Source organism: Mus musculus, chromosome 13 (assembly GCF_000001635.26).
Source record: "Mus musculus strain C57BL/6J chromosome 13, GRCm38.p6 C57BL/6J".
NCBI classification, from domain to species: Eukaryota; Metazoa; Chordata; class Mammalia; order Rodentia; family Muridae; genus Mus; species Mus musculus.
In genome coordinates, this window is record NC_000079.6 from 27,848,922 (window position 1) to 27,860,704 (window position 11,783).

Consider the following 11,783-nt stretch of genomic DNA (forward strand, 5'->3'; position numbering starts at 1 on the left):
AAGCCAGATATATAAACTCACCTTATATTGATAAAACTATTGTGGGGAGAAACAAGTATGTTTGGATTTGATTTAAACTCAGGTCTATAGCGAGAGCCTATGGTTGTTACTTATAAGAACCTGAAGAACTATCAGATAAACCTTAGGTATAATAAATTCATATTAGTATTCTTGGATCAAAAATGGCTCTGGTGATTTACAACATAACTTCGACCATAGTCATGGCATAAAAATGAGGTAAATAATGCCTATATACCAAGGTTAATCATTGTTGTAATGAGGATATTAGCTAATGATGGGTGAGAGTAATGGTATCCTCAACTTGGATTCCAGACATTGCTTCTTCCTGCCCCCTAGCAGTGTGTGGCCTTGGGGATGATGTGCTGCACTATATAGGAGGTGGAAAGTTAACTGGAGACAGGACTTTGGTGAAACAGCTTTCCTGAATCAGCAGCCAAGCTACAGTGGGACTCCGCAGAGATGCAGCTGTCTTTGACGCAACCAAGTTCCTGTAAGTTGCTCTTCTCTGAACTTCCTCCAGTTGACTTTAACATCTCATTCCTGTACAAAGATGGATTGGAAAGTTTACTTTTTGGCATTATTATCTCCGTAAATGAAGTGAACAGATATTTGTTAATGCTTTATCCAAAGAAGTCAAGCAGATAAAGTTGAGATGTATTTTTCATATCATCTCTCTAGACAGTGACTACTAACTCTTAGACCAGTGGTTCTCAAAGGGAGTCATCTACCGATATTATATGTCAATGTCGAGAGAAATTTTCTGTTGTCTTCATTGAACTAAGTTAGAAAAGAGAAAAATATTGGTGTTTATTGGTAGAAAGATGTATGTCTACACAACTTTGAATGACAAAGAAAGTTCCAGAATATGAAATGTTCACTCTTACAAAGGCAAAACTGCAGATATTGAGGCTTTTCACTGTAATGAATCAGTAAGATAGATTTTTATAACAACTGCAGAAGGAAAAAGCAACATACCCTGATTCTGGTTTCTCTATGAATTGTTGGATTAGAATGATACAATCATTGTTATTCCAGGGATAAGTCAGTGAGGATAATAGATGGACATTTATATAGCCTAAAAGTTTTCATTCAAGGAAAATATACTTTTAGCATCCATAAAACCTGTGCAAGTTCATACAAGACCAAATACAGAATGCGGGGGGTGGGGGGGCATTAGACACACAATCTTCTACACCTGAAGCTATTGGCAATTCTAAGCTGCTAGGAGGGGGGAGAATAACTTTTTTTTATGTGTGACTCCTGGTAACTTGACCAGGATCTAGTAGAGGACTACACCTCCAAGAATATTTTCAAGTACGAATTGATCTTAATTTTTTTTAATGACAAAAAGATGTGTGGCTGAGAAAGGGGATGTGGAGATGGGAAGAGTTGGGGAATGTGGAGTGAATATCAAAACATATATGAAATCTTAAATGACAGAAGAAATGGCGAGTACAGTTGTTTAAATTTGCTCTTATTCTCAAGCAAGATGAATTGACAAGAAGCATAAGCTGGATTCTATTAAATGGGAAAATAAAATCATTAGCTCTGGTTAAGTTTTTTAAATCCTATATATGATAAACAGAAGACTCTCGGTGTGTGTGTGTGTGTGTATGTGTTCAGATTTTTTCCTGTGAGTAAAATTTACTAATTCCCTAACTTTCAGTTACTTATATTCCGTTCTATCAAATATTATGCTCATCAGAAGATTTTTTTTTCCAATTAGTGTCACTAAATTAATAGAATTTTCTTTGTAATAAACTCATGCTGATGGATCATGCTCAAACTGTTAAATATTGCTGCATCCATTATTGAAGAATAAATTGATGGTAACACCAATCTTTGCATTATCAAAAATATTAAAACTGCATTACACAAAGTAGGGGGATATTGGCAACGGAGAAAATGTGACATTTTGGTGTAGAAATATCTATTTTAGACTACAGAATAATTTGCTGACACAATTCTCTACATTTTCAGCATTAGTAGAGTTGTGTGTTTATTCCTATCTAATTTGAAGATATAGCTAATCCACAGAGCTGTCCTTGTCACACTGGTGTCCCATCAAGTATTAGGGAAAATTTAGGACCTGGATCTGGAGTAGCCATTGCTGCTATTGAACAAAACTTGTGTTCAGTTCTTGGTACTCTGTGGCTGCTCTCAACTATACATAACTCTAATTCTAAGAGATCTGATGCATTCATCTAGCCTGTATGGACAACAGCTGTAGATATGGTAAACCTATGTAAGTGTAGGCAAAATGCTGATATACATAAAATTAAATAAGATTAAATAAATGTTTCTAAAAAAGATTCTACAAACTCATGACTTACCCCTACTACTGAAAATCAACAGCATGTCACAAGAAATTAAATGGTCTGAACAGAATGACTTCAGCACCCTGCCTTGAATCAAATTAAAGTAGAAGTGTTTGTAGAATGCAGGGTATTCTTGGGTGTGATTTTCAAAAGTGTAAAAAGAACCTTCATGACTCAAAATGAGAATATGAGAAAATACGATTACTTAACTTAGGTTTTCCATTGTAAGTTATCCAGTACTCTCAAAGTGATAAAACAAAACAACCAACCAACCAACCAACAAACAAACCAACAACAAAAAACAGTCTCTTCATAGGAGGCTACTGTGACCACAAGAAGGATTCCATTGACAAGATGACTTTTAACACCCTCACAAGAATATATCTCAGAGTGAGTTCTCTACTTTTTTTTTAACAGGGATACTGCTCCTACTACTGATGACCAACTTGTTATTGTGGAAGAATGCTGCATCAGTGCCCATGTGTGCAATGAGGAATGCTCGTTGCTTTACGTTCTTTGAAGACACATTTGAATTAGCCGGCAGTTTGTCTCATAATATCAGTATAGAAGTTTCAGAACTGTTCACTGAATTTGTAAGTACCCCACTGACTTCTGGCTTCATTGAAAATCAAGCCTCCATCACAATGGTTGATATACTGCATAGCCTAAAGCAGAAAGCACCATAATCTAAATCTTAAATAAACTTTCTTTCTCAAGGAGAAGAACACAGCAGCTACTGAACTAAAGGCCAGAAAGAGAATATTAGCTGAAACACAACTATTTTAATGTATATCTTTTGTTTAGCATTTATTTTAATTTACTTTTATGACATAAAGGCATGCAAGACATAACAAAGAAAATGTTAATTCACTTTTCCTTTATCTAATGGGCTACTTTTCATTTCTATCTATCTATCTATCTATCTATCTATCTATCTATCTATCATCTATTCTACCTTTTAATGAAAATAGTATTTTCTCATATAATATATATATATATCTTATACACACATATACACACATATGTGTGTATATATATACATATATATATGTACACATTTATCACATATATATGTGTGTGTGTGTGTGTGTGTGTATGTGTGTGTGTGTGTGTGTATGTTACAGTTTCCCCTCCATTTATTCCTTCCAGATTCATTCCATGTCTGCCCCCACCCTTTTGGGGGAATCTACTCCATTTGTGTCTTTCATTAGAAAAAAAAATCAGGCTTCTAAGTGATAACAATAAAACAAAATAAGATAAAACAAAAATGATTACATAAGAATTGGACAAAACAAATAACAAAGAACTCAAGAGAGGACACAAGAAACAGACCAACTCTTTGAAGACTCTGAAATCCAATAAAAAAAATGAAACAATAGATAGAAAGGACCTGGTGCAGAACCATCTGTGCCCTGTGCATGCTGCCTCACTTTCTTTGAGCTCATATGGGTATAAATCATGTTGAGTTAGAGGGCCTTGTTTTTCTTGGTGGCTTCCTTCCCCTTTAGCTATTATATTCTTTCTACCACATCTTCTTCAGGATTCCATGACTTCTAAGTACAGGGAGTTTGCGGAGACATCCCATTTAGAGATGTGTGTTTCAAGGTCTTTCACTCTCTGCATGCTGTCTGTCTGTGGGCTTCTGTCTTTGTTCTTCTGCAGAAGGAAGCTTCTCTGATGATAACTGAGCAAGGCACTGACCTATGAGTATGGCAGAATGGCAAGAGCTTTCTTTGGTTTGGTTAGTTTGTTTTTGTTTCTAGAAGAATAACATTTGATATTATCCAGGTCTCAGGGCTCTTCTGTCTCAGCTTTTTAGTCACCTAAACAGTGTTAGGTATGGGTTCAATATTTTCTGGAGTTTTCTTAGTCAGGTATTGATTAATTCCACAAGATTTGTACCACTGTTGTCCTATCATATCTTTTAGACAGGAAACCATTTTATATCAAAGTGTTTGTGGCTGAGTTGGTGTTTATGTTTCTCTTTTGATAGTGTACAGAGTACCTTCCTGTGACAAAGATGCTAGCACACAAGTGTGAAGGCTCTATGGAGCCATCATCTCAACTTTTTCATGTTCAATGAGTTGTGTAGTCATTGTCTTTAGCAATAGGGCCTTGCTTCAGTTTGTGGAGAACAAGCCATAGTCTTTGCAATAATATATCTTAGACTGTTTGATGGTTTCTAATCCGTTTGACCAATAACTCAATTAGATACAACCTAGTACTCATGTAGAAAGCTTCATTTGTGACAAGAGGAAGTTAGATGGGGCTCGGTCTCAATTAGCTGGCAATTTCATTAGATTTCCTTCATATATGGAAATTTTTTAGGAAGTTTGTACTGTATAGATTGCCATAGTACCCCTCAAATAGCTCCTAATTTTAGCTATCATTTTGATATTCCCTTTCTTTCCCTTCTTCCCTTCTCCTCCACACTTTATCCTGTCCTACCATTCTAGCCTTTTCCCTTCCACTGTACACTGCAAACTTATAATAAAAGAAAATCCACTGCAGTGACCTGCAAGAATTAAGTAGAGTTAAAGACACTGGGGGAAATCAGGGAGAGCAGGAAAACTAAAAATTGTTCTTCAGACTCCCAAATGTTATGAACTATTTTTAATGAATTCCAAGATATTTGTTTTTATAATAACAAGGTCTGATATATGCAGGGAAATTGGTTAGGTCTCCATAATTTGAACACTTTTAAGGCTGTATGTTAGATATTCTACTCCACTCAATGAAGTCACTTTTGTGACTTCTGAATGACTTTTGAACATGGATGGGATGTGAGAAGTAGGCTCAATATTTGCAAAGCCTACACGCTATTGTTCCTATAATTTGCATTTTACAATGGGGATCATCATCAAAAATCTTTTAAACCATGAAATAACTCATTAATGATAGTATTAATTAATACTTTAAATATTAGTATTAAATAATAGAACAAACAATAAAGATTTAGGAGTACTTACAATAGAAAACTGAATGCTGATTATTATGCAAATGCTAAGTATGTTTCCATTTTAGCTAGCTCATGGTATATGTTCTCTAGTACAATCTATGCAGGGTTTAAGACATATTTAGTCATAACCAACACAATAGTATTCTGCATTACTAATGACCTAAGTAAGGTGTTCTTGTGTAAGTACAAAGGTAATTGTAAGAAATGTTCTACAGTTTGGCATTTGTTAGAAATGACACCAAACAGAATTAGTGATTCAGAGATTTGCTGATTTTAGCATCTGCTTGACAAATCACAACATCTAGAGAGACTGCAAAAAGCAAAGAGGAGACTGGGAAATTTGAAATTTAGATGGATATAAACGGATACTACAGATAAAGGTTAAAATGTTGTTAAATGTCTTCCTAGGAATGAATGCCTTAATTGGCTATACAATACTAAATGAGCATCCCTGAAATAATACATACACAACTATTAAACAGACTCAACATGCATTGGTGTGGGTGTACCCTCGTGTATGTGGGATTGTGTGTGTGTGTGTGTGTGTGTGTGTGTGTGTGTGTAACAATAATAATCAAATAAAAACATGCCAAGAGATCAGGTAGTGCTGGCACACACCTTTTATCCCAGAACTTGGGATGCGGAGGCAGGCAGATCTCTGAGTTTAAGGCCAGCTTGGTGTACAGAGCTCTTTCAGGAAATTCAGGTATACACAAGAAACCCTATCTAGGAAAAAAAATATTAAAGATGCCAAAAATTAAGATGGAGTCAGACTGGGATGAAAGAAGTTTGATGATAATAGATAGGGTATGTGGGAAGGGTCAAAGAAAAGAAAAGGAAGGAGAAAATATGCAATTGAATTTTAATTAAAATAATTTTCATGGTCATTTATGTAATATTTTAATTTCAGTTTTTAGTACTCACTTTAAATTCATTACTTTCTGTTCATTTAACCCTTCCATAATTTCTGGTCTCAACTAAATATCTCATTAATTCCAGGAAAAACATTATTCTAAAGTGCCTGGGCTCAGAGACAAAAGCCCCACGAGATGCCATACTTCTTTCCTTCCAACTCCAGAAAACAAGGAACAAGCCAGGCACACACACGTGAGTTTGCACACAATGTAGTTTTCAGCAAAACTTTGAAAGAGTACACTTGATTTTCAATATTGTAAGTTATTAATGGTATTGTACATTTATATGGGAACGTTATTACAGGTGTAATAATCATTTATAGAGATAGAATATATAATAAAAGGAAAATGATAATCATTTATGTGGGGAAAAAGAGACAGAATGTATAACAAGAGGAAAACTATAATGCACAGTTGATGACTTGTAAGTGAAATGTGCCAAGTAACATTTTCTTGTATCTATAAATTGTCCACAGTGATAGAAACTTTTTCCACTACCCACCAATTGTATTATTCATACTATTCTGTAGGGGATTTTTAAACTGCCATTGAAATTCAAGGCTAAAACTCTATTGATGCAGGCTTAGACAATGACTATACAGTTGTATTTATCATGTGTTAGTATTGACCCTTTGTTGACAGAACTGGTTGTATTAACAACCAGTTCACCATTTCTCTTGACTTTTAAGTATTAAATATTATGGTTTTCTTTTTGTTTCTGATCCTAAATATTGACTCCTAAATGTCCTCACATATGCCATAAATAAAAGCCAACTAAAGAAAGGAATTCACCAATGTGGAATCATCCTGCTGTGCAATTATAAGTCTACATATCATGGCTGTCATATTTATTTTTATCATCTCACACTTATGACTTCCTATATTAAACCATCATAATATTATGTTGATTAAAATTGTCTTACATCCTCATACATTTGTGCAGTTAGAATGTGTCCCCAAGTTCTGCTTAATGGCAAAACAGTTTGTGTCTCTTTAACTCTTATTCAAAGCATAGGGAAACAATGAAGGAAAGTGACAAAATCAAGATTATACTTCATGAGAGTCATCACTTCTCTAGAAACCTCATAAAGCACTCTATTGAACTTTATTAATTTAATTCACTCTAGAATTCTACTTCACAATGCAATGACTATATTTTATACTTTTACAATTGAACTTATACAACTCATACAACTACAAAAGATTGTAAATATATGTTTGTATAGAAAATGGGAAGATTATTTCAGTCTTTTGAAGAAAAACTATTTTCACTAACTCTATTATATTATTCAAATGTGGTTACTTAGTATGAAGCTCTTCTGAAATCAGGAGAAATGATTTTGGATGCCTGGGAAAGCCCTCTGGATGATCTAGTGAGCGAACTATCTACCATAAAAAATGTCCCTGATAAAATCATCTCCAAAGTCACAGACATAAAGAAAAAGATCGACGCAGTCCAGAAGGGGGTTAATTCCCTCATGAGCACCATGGTGAGTAGTCCCATATATGTTTTTTCACTTTTCTTCTTATAAGAGAGGTGAGCAGAGCAAGCATAGAGTTTTAAAGGAGTTCACTTTAAAAAATACAAACAAACATAAACAAAAACAGAAACAAACAAACAAAAAACCCCTTTGGCATCCATATAACTACAAGCCATACTACTAATTGGATGCTGGCAATTCCAACTGTCTGAGAAGAGTTTTATTCAGAACCTTACATTGCAGGGCTCTCAGGAAAAAAGTAAGTGCTCCTCATTTAATTTGGACATTACCTCTCTCAGTGGAAAAAAAAAAAAAAACCAGACACTACAACACCTAAGTACCTGAACAGGTGTTGTTACCACCATCATTCCATGAATATTTGCATCTTAAACCATCAAGTATAAAAATCATTTCATCTCAGGTTACTCAGGTTAAGAATATTTACATTATATGAAGAATTGATTTGTCCAAAAACAAGATATGTAAAAAAGATCTGTTTTCAATAAAAAGAAAAAATGGACAGCATTTCAATGCCAGGACCTATTATTTTTTTAAAGCAAGTCATAGAGTTTTGAAGACATAGGGATGATCCTTATATGATATAATAAACATCTATTGCTTCATTGTTATTCTCTCAAGTATGTGTCTAAAATCAAGTAAGTTACTGATTGTCCATCTATCAATTTCTGTAAGAATGTGACTGATCAGACAAAAAAGACAAGTGCAACAAATCCTTCTCTTTTAGCTACCCTCACCAACATCATGGAAATCCATACACTTAGCTTGTTTTGAAAATTCTAACCTCTTACAAATTTATTTAGCATTTAGGCACCAAAATATTATAATAAAACTGATAGTTGAATATATTTTTGATGATTAGCTTCAGAATGGAGATGAAGAAAAGAAGAACCCTGCCTGGTCCAGACTGCCACTCTTGCAATCTGACAATGAAGATACTCGCATTCGTTCTTCATATGGCATGATCAGCTGCCTAGACAATGACTTTAAGAAGGTTGATATTTATCTCAACGTCCTGAAGTGTTACATGTTAAAAATAGATAACTGCTGATACTTCTTTCATGTGCTCTGCTTCTGAAATATCATGTAGCATCCTTTAAATTTGTATCTTTTGAATTTGTTGTTGACTCATTTAAAAATAAAAAGTGGCTCTCAGAAATATAAAAGTCTCAATGGGGAATTAGTCAAAATTTCAATTGTGACTTTCATAAAACACCTATCTATACCACCAACATGTTTCAATCAAATACTTCACAAGTAGTTGAAGTTAGATGTGCAACCAACACATTTTGTAACTAATTAATTCCTTCAGACATTTTATTACTTGTCAATTTGTAGGAATCAAGAACTGGTGTTTTCACTGGGCGATGGTGGCACACACCTTTAATCCCAGCACTTGGGAGGCAGAGGAAGGTGAATTCTGAGTTTGAGGCCAGCCTGATCTACAAAGTGAGTTCCAGGATAGCCAGGGCTCTACAGAGAAACCCTGTCTCAAAACAAAACAAAACAAAACAAAACAAAACAAAAGAAACAAACAAACAAACAAAAAAGAACTGGTGTTTTCAGGAAATTTACTGGTGATAAAAGTTGAAGTATTTGTGATAATTAATGAAAGACAATGAAAGACAGACACTACTGATCACACAACTTGCAGAGTACTGAAAGCCAATATGATTATGATTATTATGCACAATCCCCAAATATTTGAAAAATTTAAAAATGTTTAAAACCCCTCAGAACACAATAATTGAATGGGTCTTAATTTCTTTAAAATCTTCTTCAAACATAGTCATCTGAATTCTTATCTTCATTGCCCCGTCTTTGACATATACCACATGTTCTTTATCTTGTGTATACCAAGACTTCTTTGGACTTTCCTCAATTTCTTCTCATATTCACATTACTTACTGTTAATATTCCCTTCTCATCCTCCTATTAAGTGAAAGCGCATGGTATATAATGAAATATAAAGAGTCTCTTCCATTTGTCTAAGAATTTCATAAATTCGTTGTTTTTAATAGATGCGTAGTACCCCTTGTGTAAATGTACCACATTTTCTGTATCCATTCCTCTGTTGAGGGAACCCTCCTGGGTTCTTTCCAGTTTCTGGATATTATAAATAAGGCTGTTATGAACATGGTGAAGCATGTGTTCTTATTACAAGTTGGAGCATCTTCTAGGTATATGCCCAGTAATGGTATTGCTGGATCTTCCTGTTGAACTATGTCTAATTTTCTGAGGAACCAAAAACTGATTTCCAGAGTGGTTGCACCAGCTTTCAATTCCACCACCAAAGGAGGAGTGTTCCTGTTTCTCCACATCCTCTCCAGCATCTGCTGTCACCTGAGATTTTGATCTTAGCCATTCCAACTGGTGTGAGGTGGAATCTCAGGGTTGTTTTGATTTGAATTTTCCTGATGACTAAGGATGTTGAACATTTCTAGGTGCTTCTCAGCCGTTCAGTATTCCTCACTTGATAATTCTTTGTTTAGTTCTGCACCCTATTGTTTAATAGTGTTATTTGATTTTCTGGAGTCCAACTTCTTAAGTTCTTTATATGGATATTATTCCCCTATCAGATTTAGGATTGGTAAAGATTTTTCCCCAATCTGTTGGTTGCCTTATTGACAGTGGCCTTTGCCTTACAGAAGCTTTGCAATTTTATGAAGTCCCATTTGTTGATTCTTGATCTTAGAGCCTAAGCCATTGGTGCTCTGTTCAGGAACTTCTTCACTGTGCCCACGTGTTCAAGGCTCTTTTTCACTTATATTTATCCTGTGCTTATACTTAGGAAATGCTCCAATATGTAATAAGGACACATGCTCCACTATGTTCATAGCAGCCTTATTTATAATAGCCAGAAGCTGGAAAGAACCCAGATGTCCCTCAACAGAGGAATGGATACAGAAAATGTGGTACATTTACACAATGAAGTACTAGTAAAAACAATGAATTTATGAAATTTTTAGGCAAATGAATACATCTGGAGAATATCATCCTGAGTGAAGTAACCTAATCATAAAAGGTATAGCGGACTTTCAGGATAGCATTTGAAATGTAAATGAAGAAAATATCTAATAAAAAAAAACAACAACAAAAAAACCCAAAAGAACATACATAATGTGCACACACTGATAAGTGGATATTAACCCAGAAGCTCAGAATACCCCAGATACAAGTCAGAAAACATATGAAGCTCAAGAAGGAAGACCCAAGTGTGGATACTTTGATCCTTTTTAAAAGTGGGAACAAAATAGCCATGAAAGGAGTTAGAGAGACAGAGTGCAGCAGAGACTGAAGGAATGACTATCCAGAGACTGCCCTACCTGGGCATCCATCTCATAAACAACCAACAAAACCATACACTATTGTGGATGCCAAAAAGAGCTTGATGACAGGAGCCTGATATAGCTTTCTCCGGAGAGGCTCTGCCAGGGCCTGACAAACACAGGAGTGGATGCTCACAGCTATCCAATGTTTTCTCAGCAACTAATGAGAAAATCATTGTGTTGTTGTTTTTTTCTTTGAGTTTGTTTATATAGTGGATTATGTTGATGGCTTTCCATATATTGAACCATCCTTGCATCCCTAGGATGGAATCTACTTGATAATGGTGGATGATCATTTTGATGTGTTCTTAGATTCAATTTTTGAGAATTTTATTGAGTATTGTTTCATAGATATTCATAAGGGAAATTGGTCTGAAGTTGTCTTTCTTTGTTGAGTCTTTGTGTGGTTTAGGTATCATAGTAACTGTGGCTTCATAGAACAAATTGAGTAGAGTTCCTTCTGTTTCTATTTTGTGAAAACGTTTGAGGAGTATTGGTATTAGGTCTTCTTTGAAGGTCTGATAGAACTCTGCACTGAACCCATCTGGTCCTGGGCTTTTCTTTTTTTTTGGTTGGGATATTATTAATAGCTTTATATTTCTTCTGGGGATATGGGACTGTTTAGATCATTAATCTACTCCTGATTTAACTTTGGTAGCTGGTATCTCTCTAGAATATTTTCCATTTCATCCTGGTTTTCCAGTTTTGTTGAGTGTAGGCTTTTGTAGTAGAATGTGATTTTT

The 11,783-nt window shown here is 34.9% G+C and overlaps 1 protein-coding gene across 2 annotated transcripts; it reads left to right on the forward strand.

Moving 5' to 3' along the window:
• Positions 1-419: 419 nt before the first annotated feature.
• Positions 420-8,870, forward strand: Prl2c1 (Prolactin family 2, subfamily c, member 1). Of its 2 annotated transcripts, none has more exons than NM_001361045.1 (5): positions 420-511; positions 2,757-2,932; positions 6,298-6,405; positions 7,520-7,702; positions 8,574-8,870. In NM_001361045.1, the coding sequence occupies exons 1-5, from the start codon at positions 481-483 to the stop codon at positions 8,760-8,762; spliced, it is 687 nt and encodes a 228-aa protein (NP_001347974.1). In that variant the 5' UTR covers positions 420-480; the 3' UTR covers positions 8,763-8,870. The 2 variants fall into 2 exon arrangements, with proteins under 2 accessions (NP_001347974.1, NP_001038997.1); NM_001045532.2 differs by having other exon boundaries at positions 421-511; positions 8,580-8,787.
• The last annotated feature ends 2,913 nt before the right edge of the window (positions 8,871-11,783 follow it).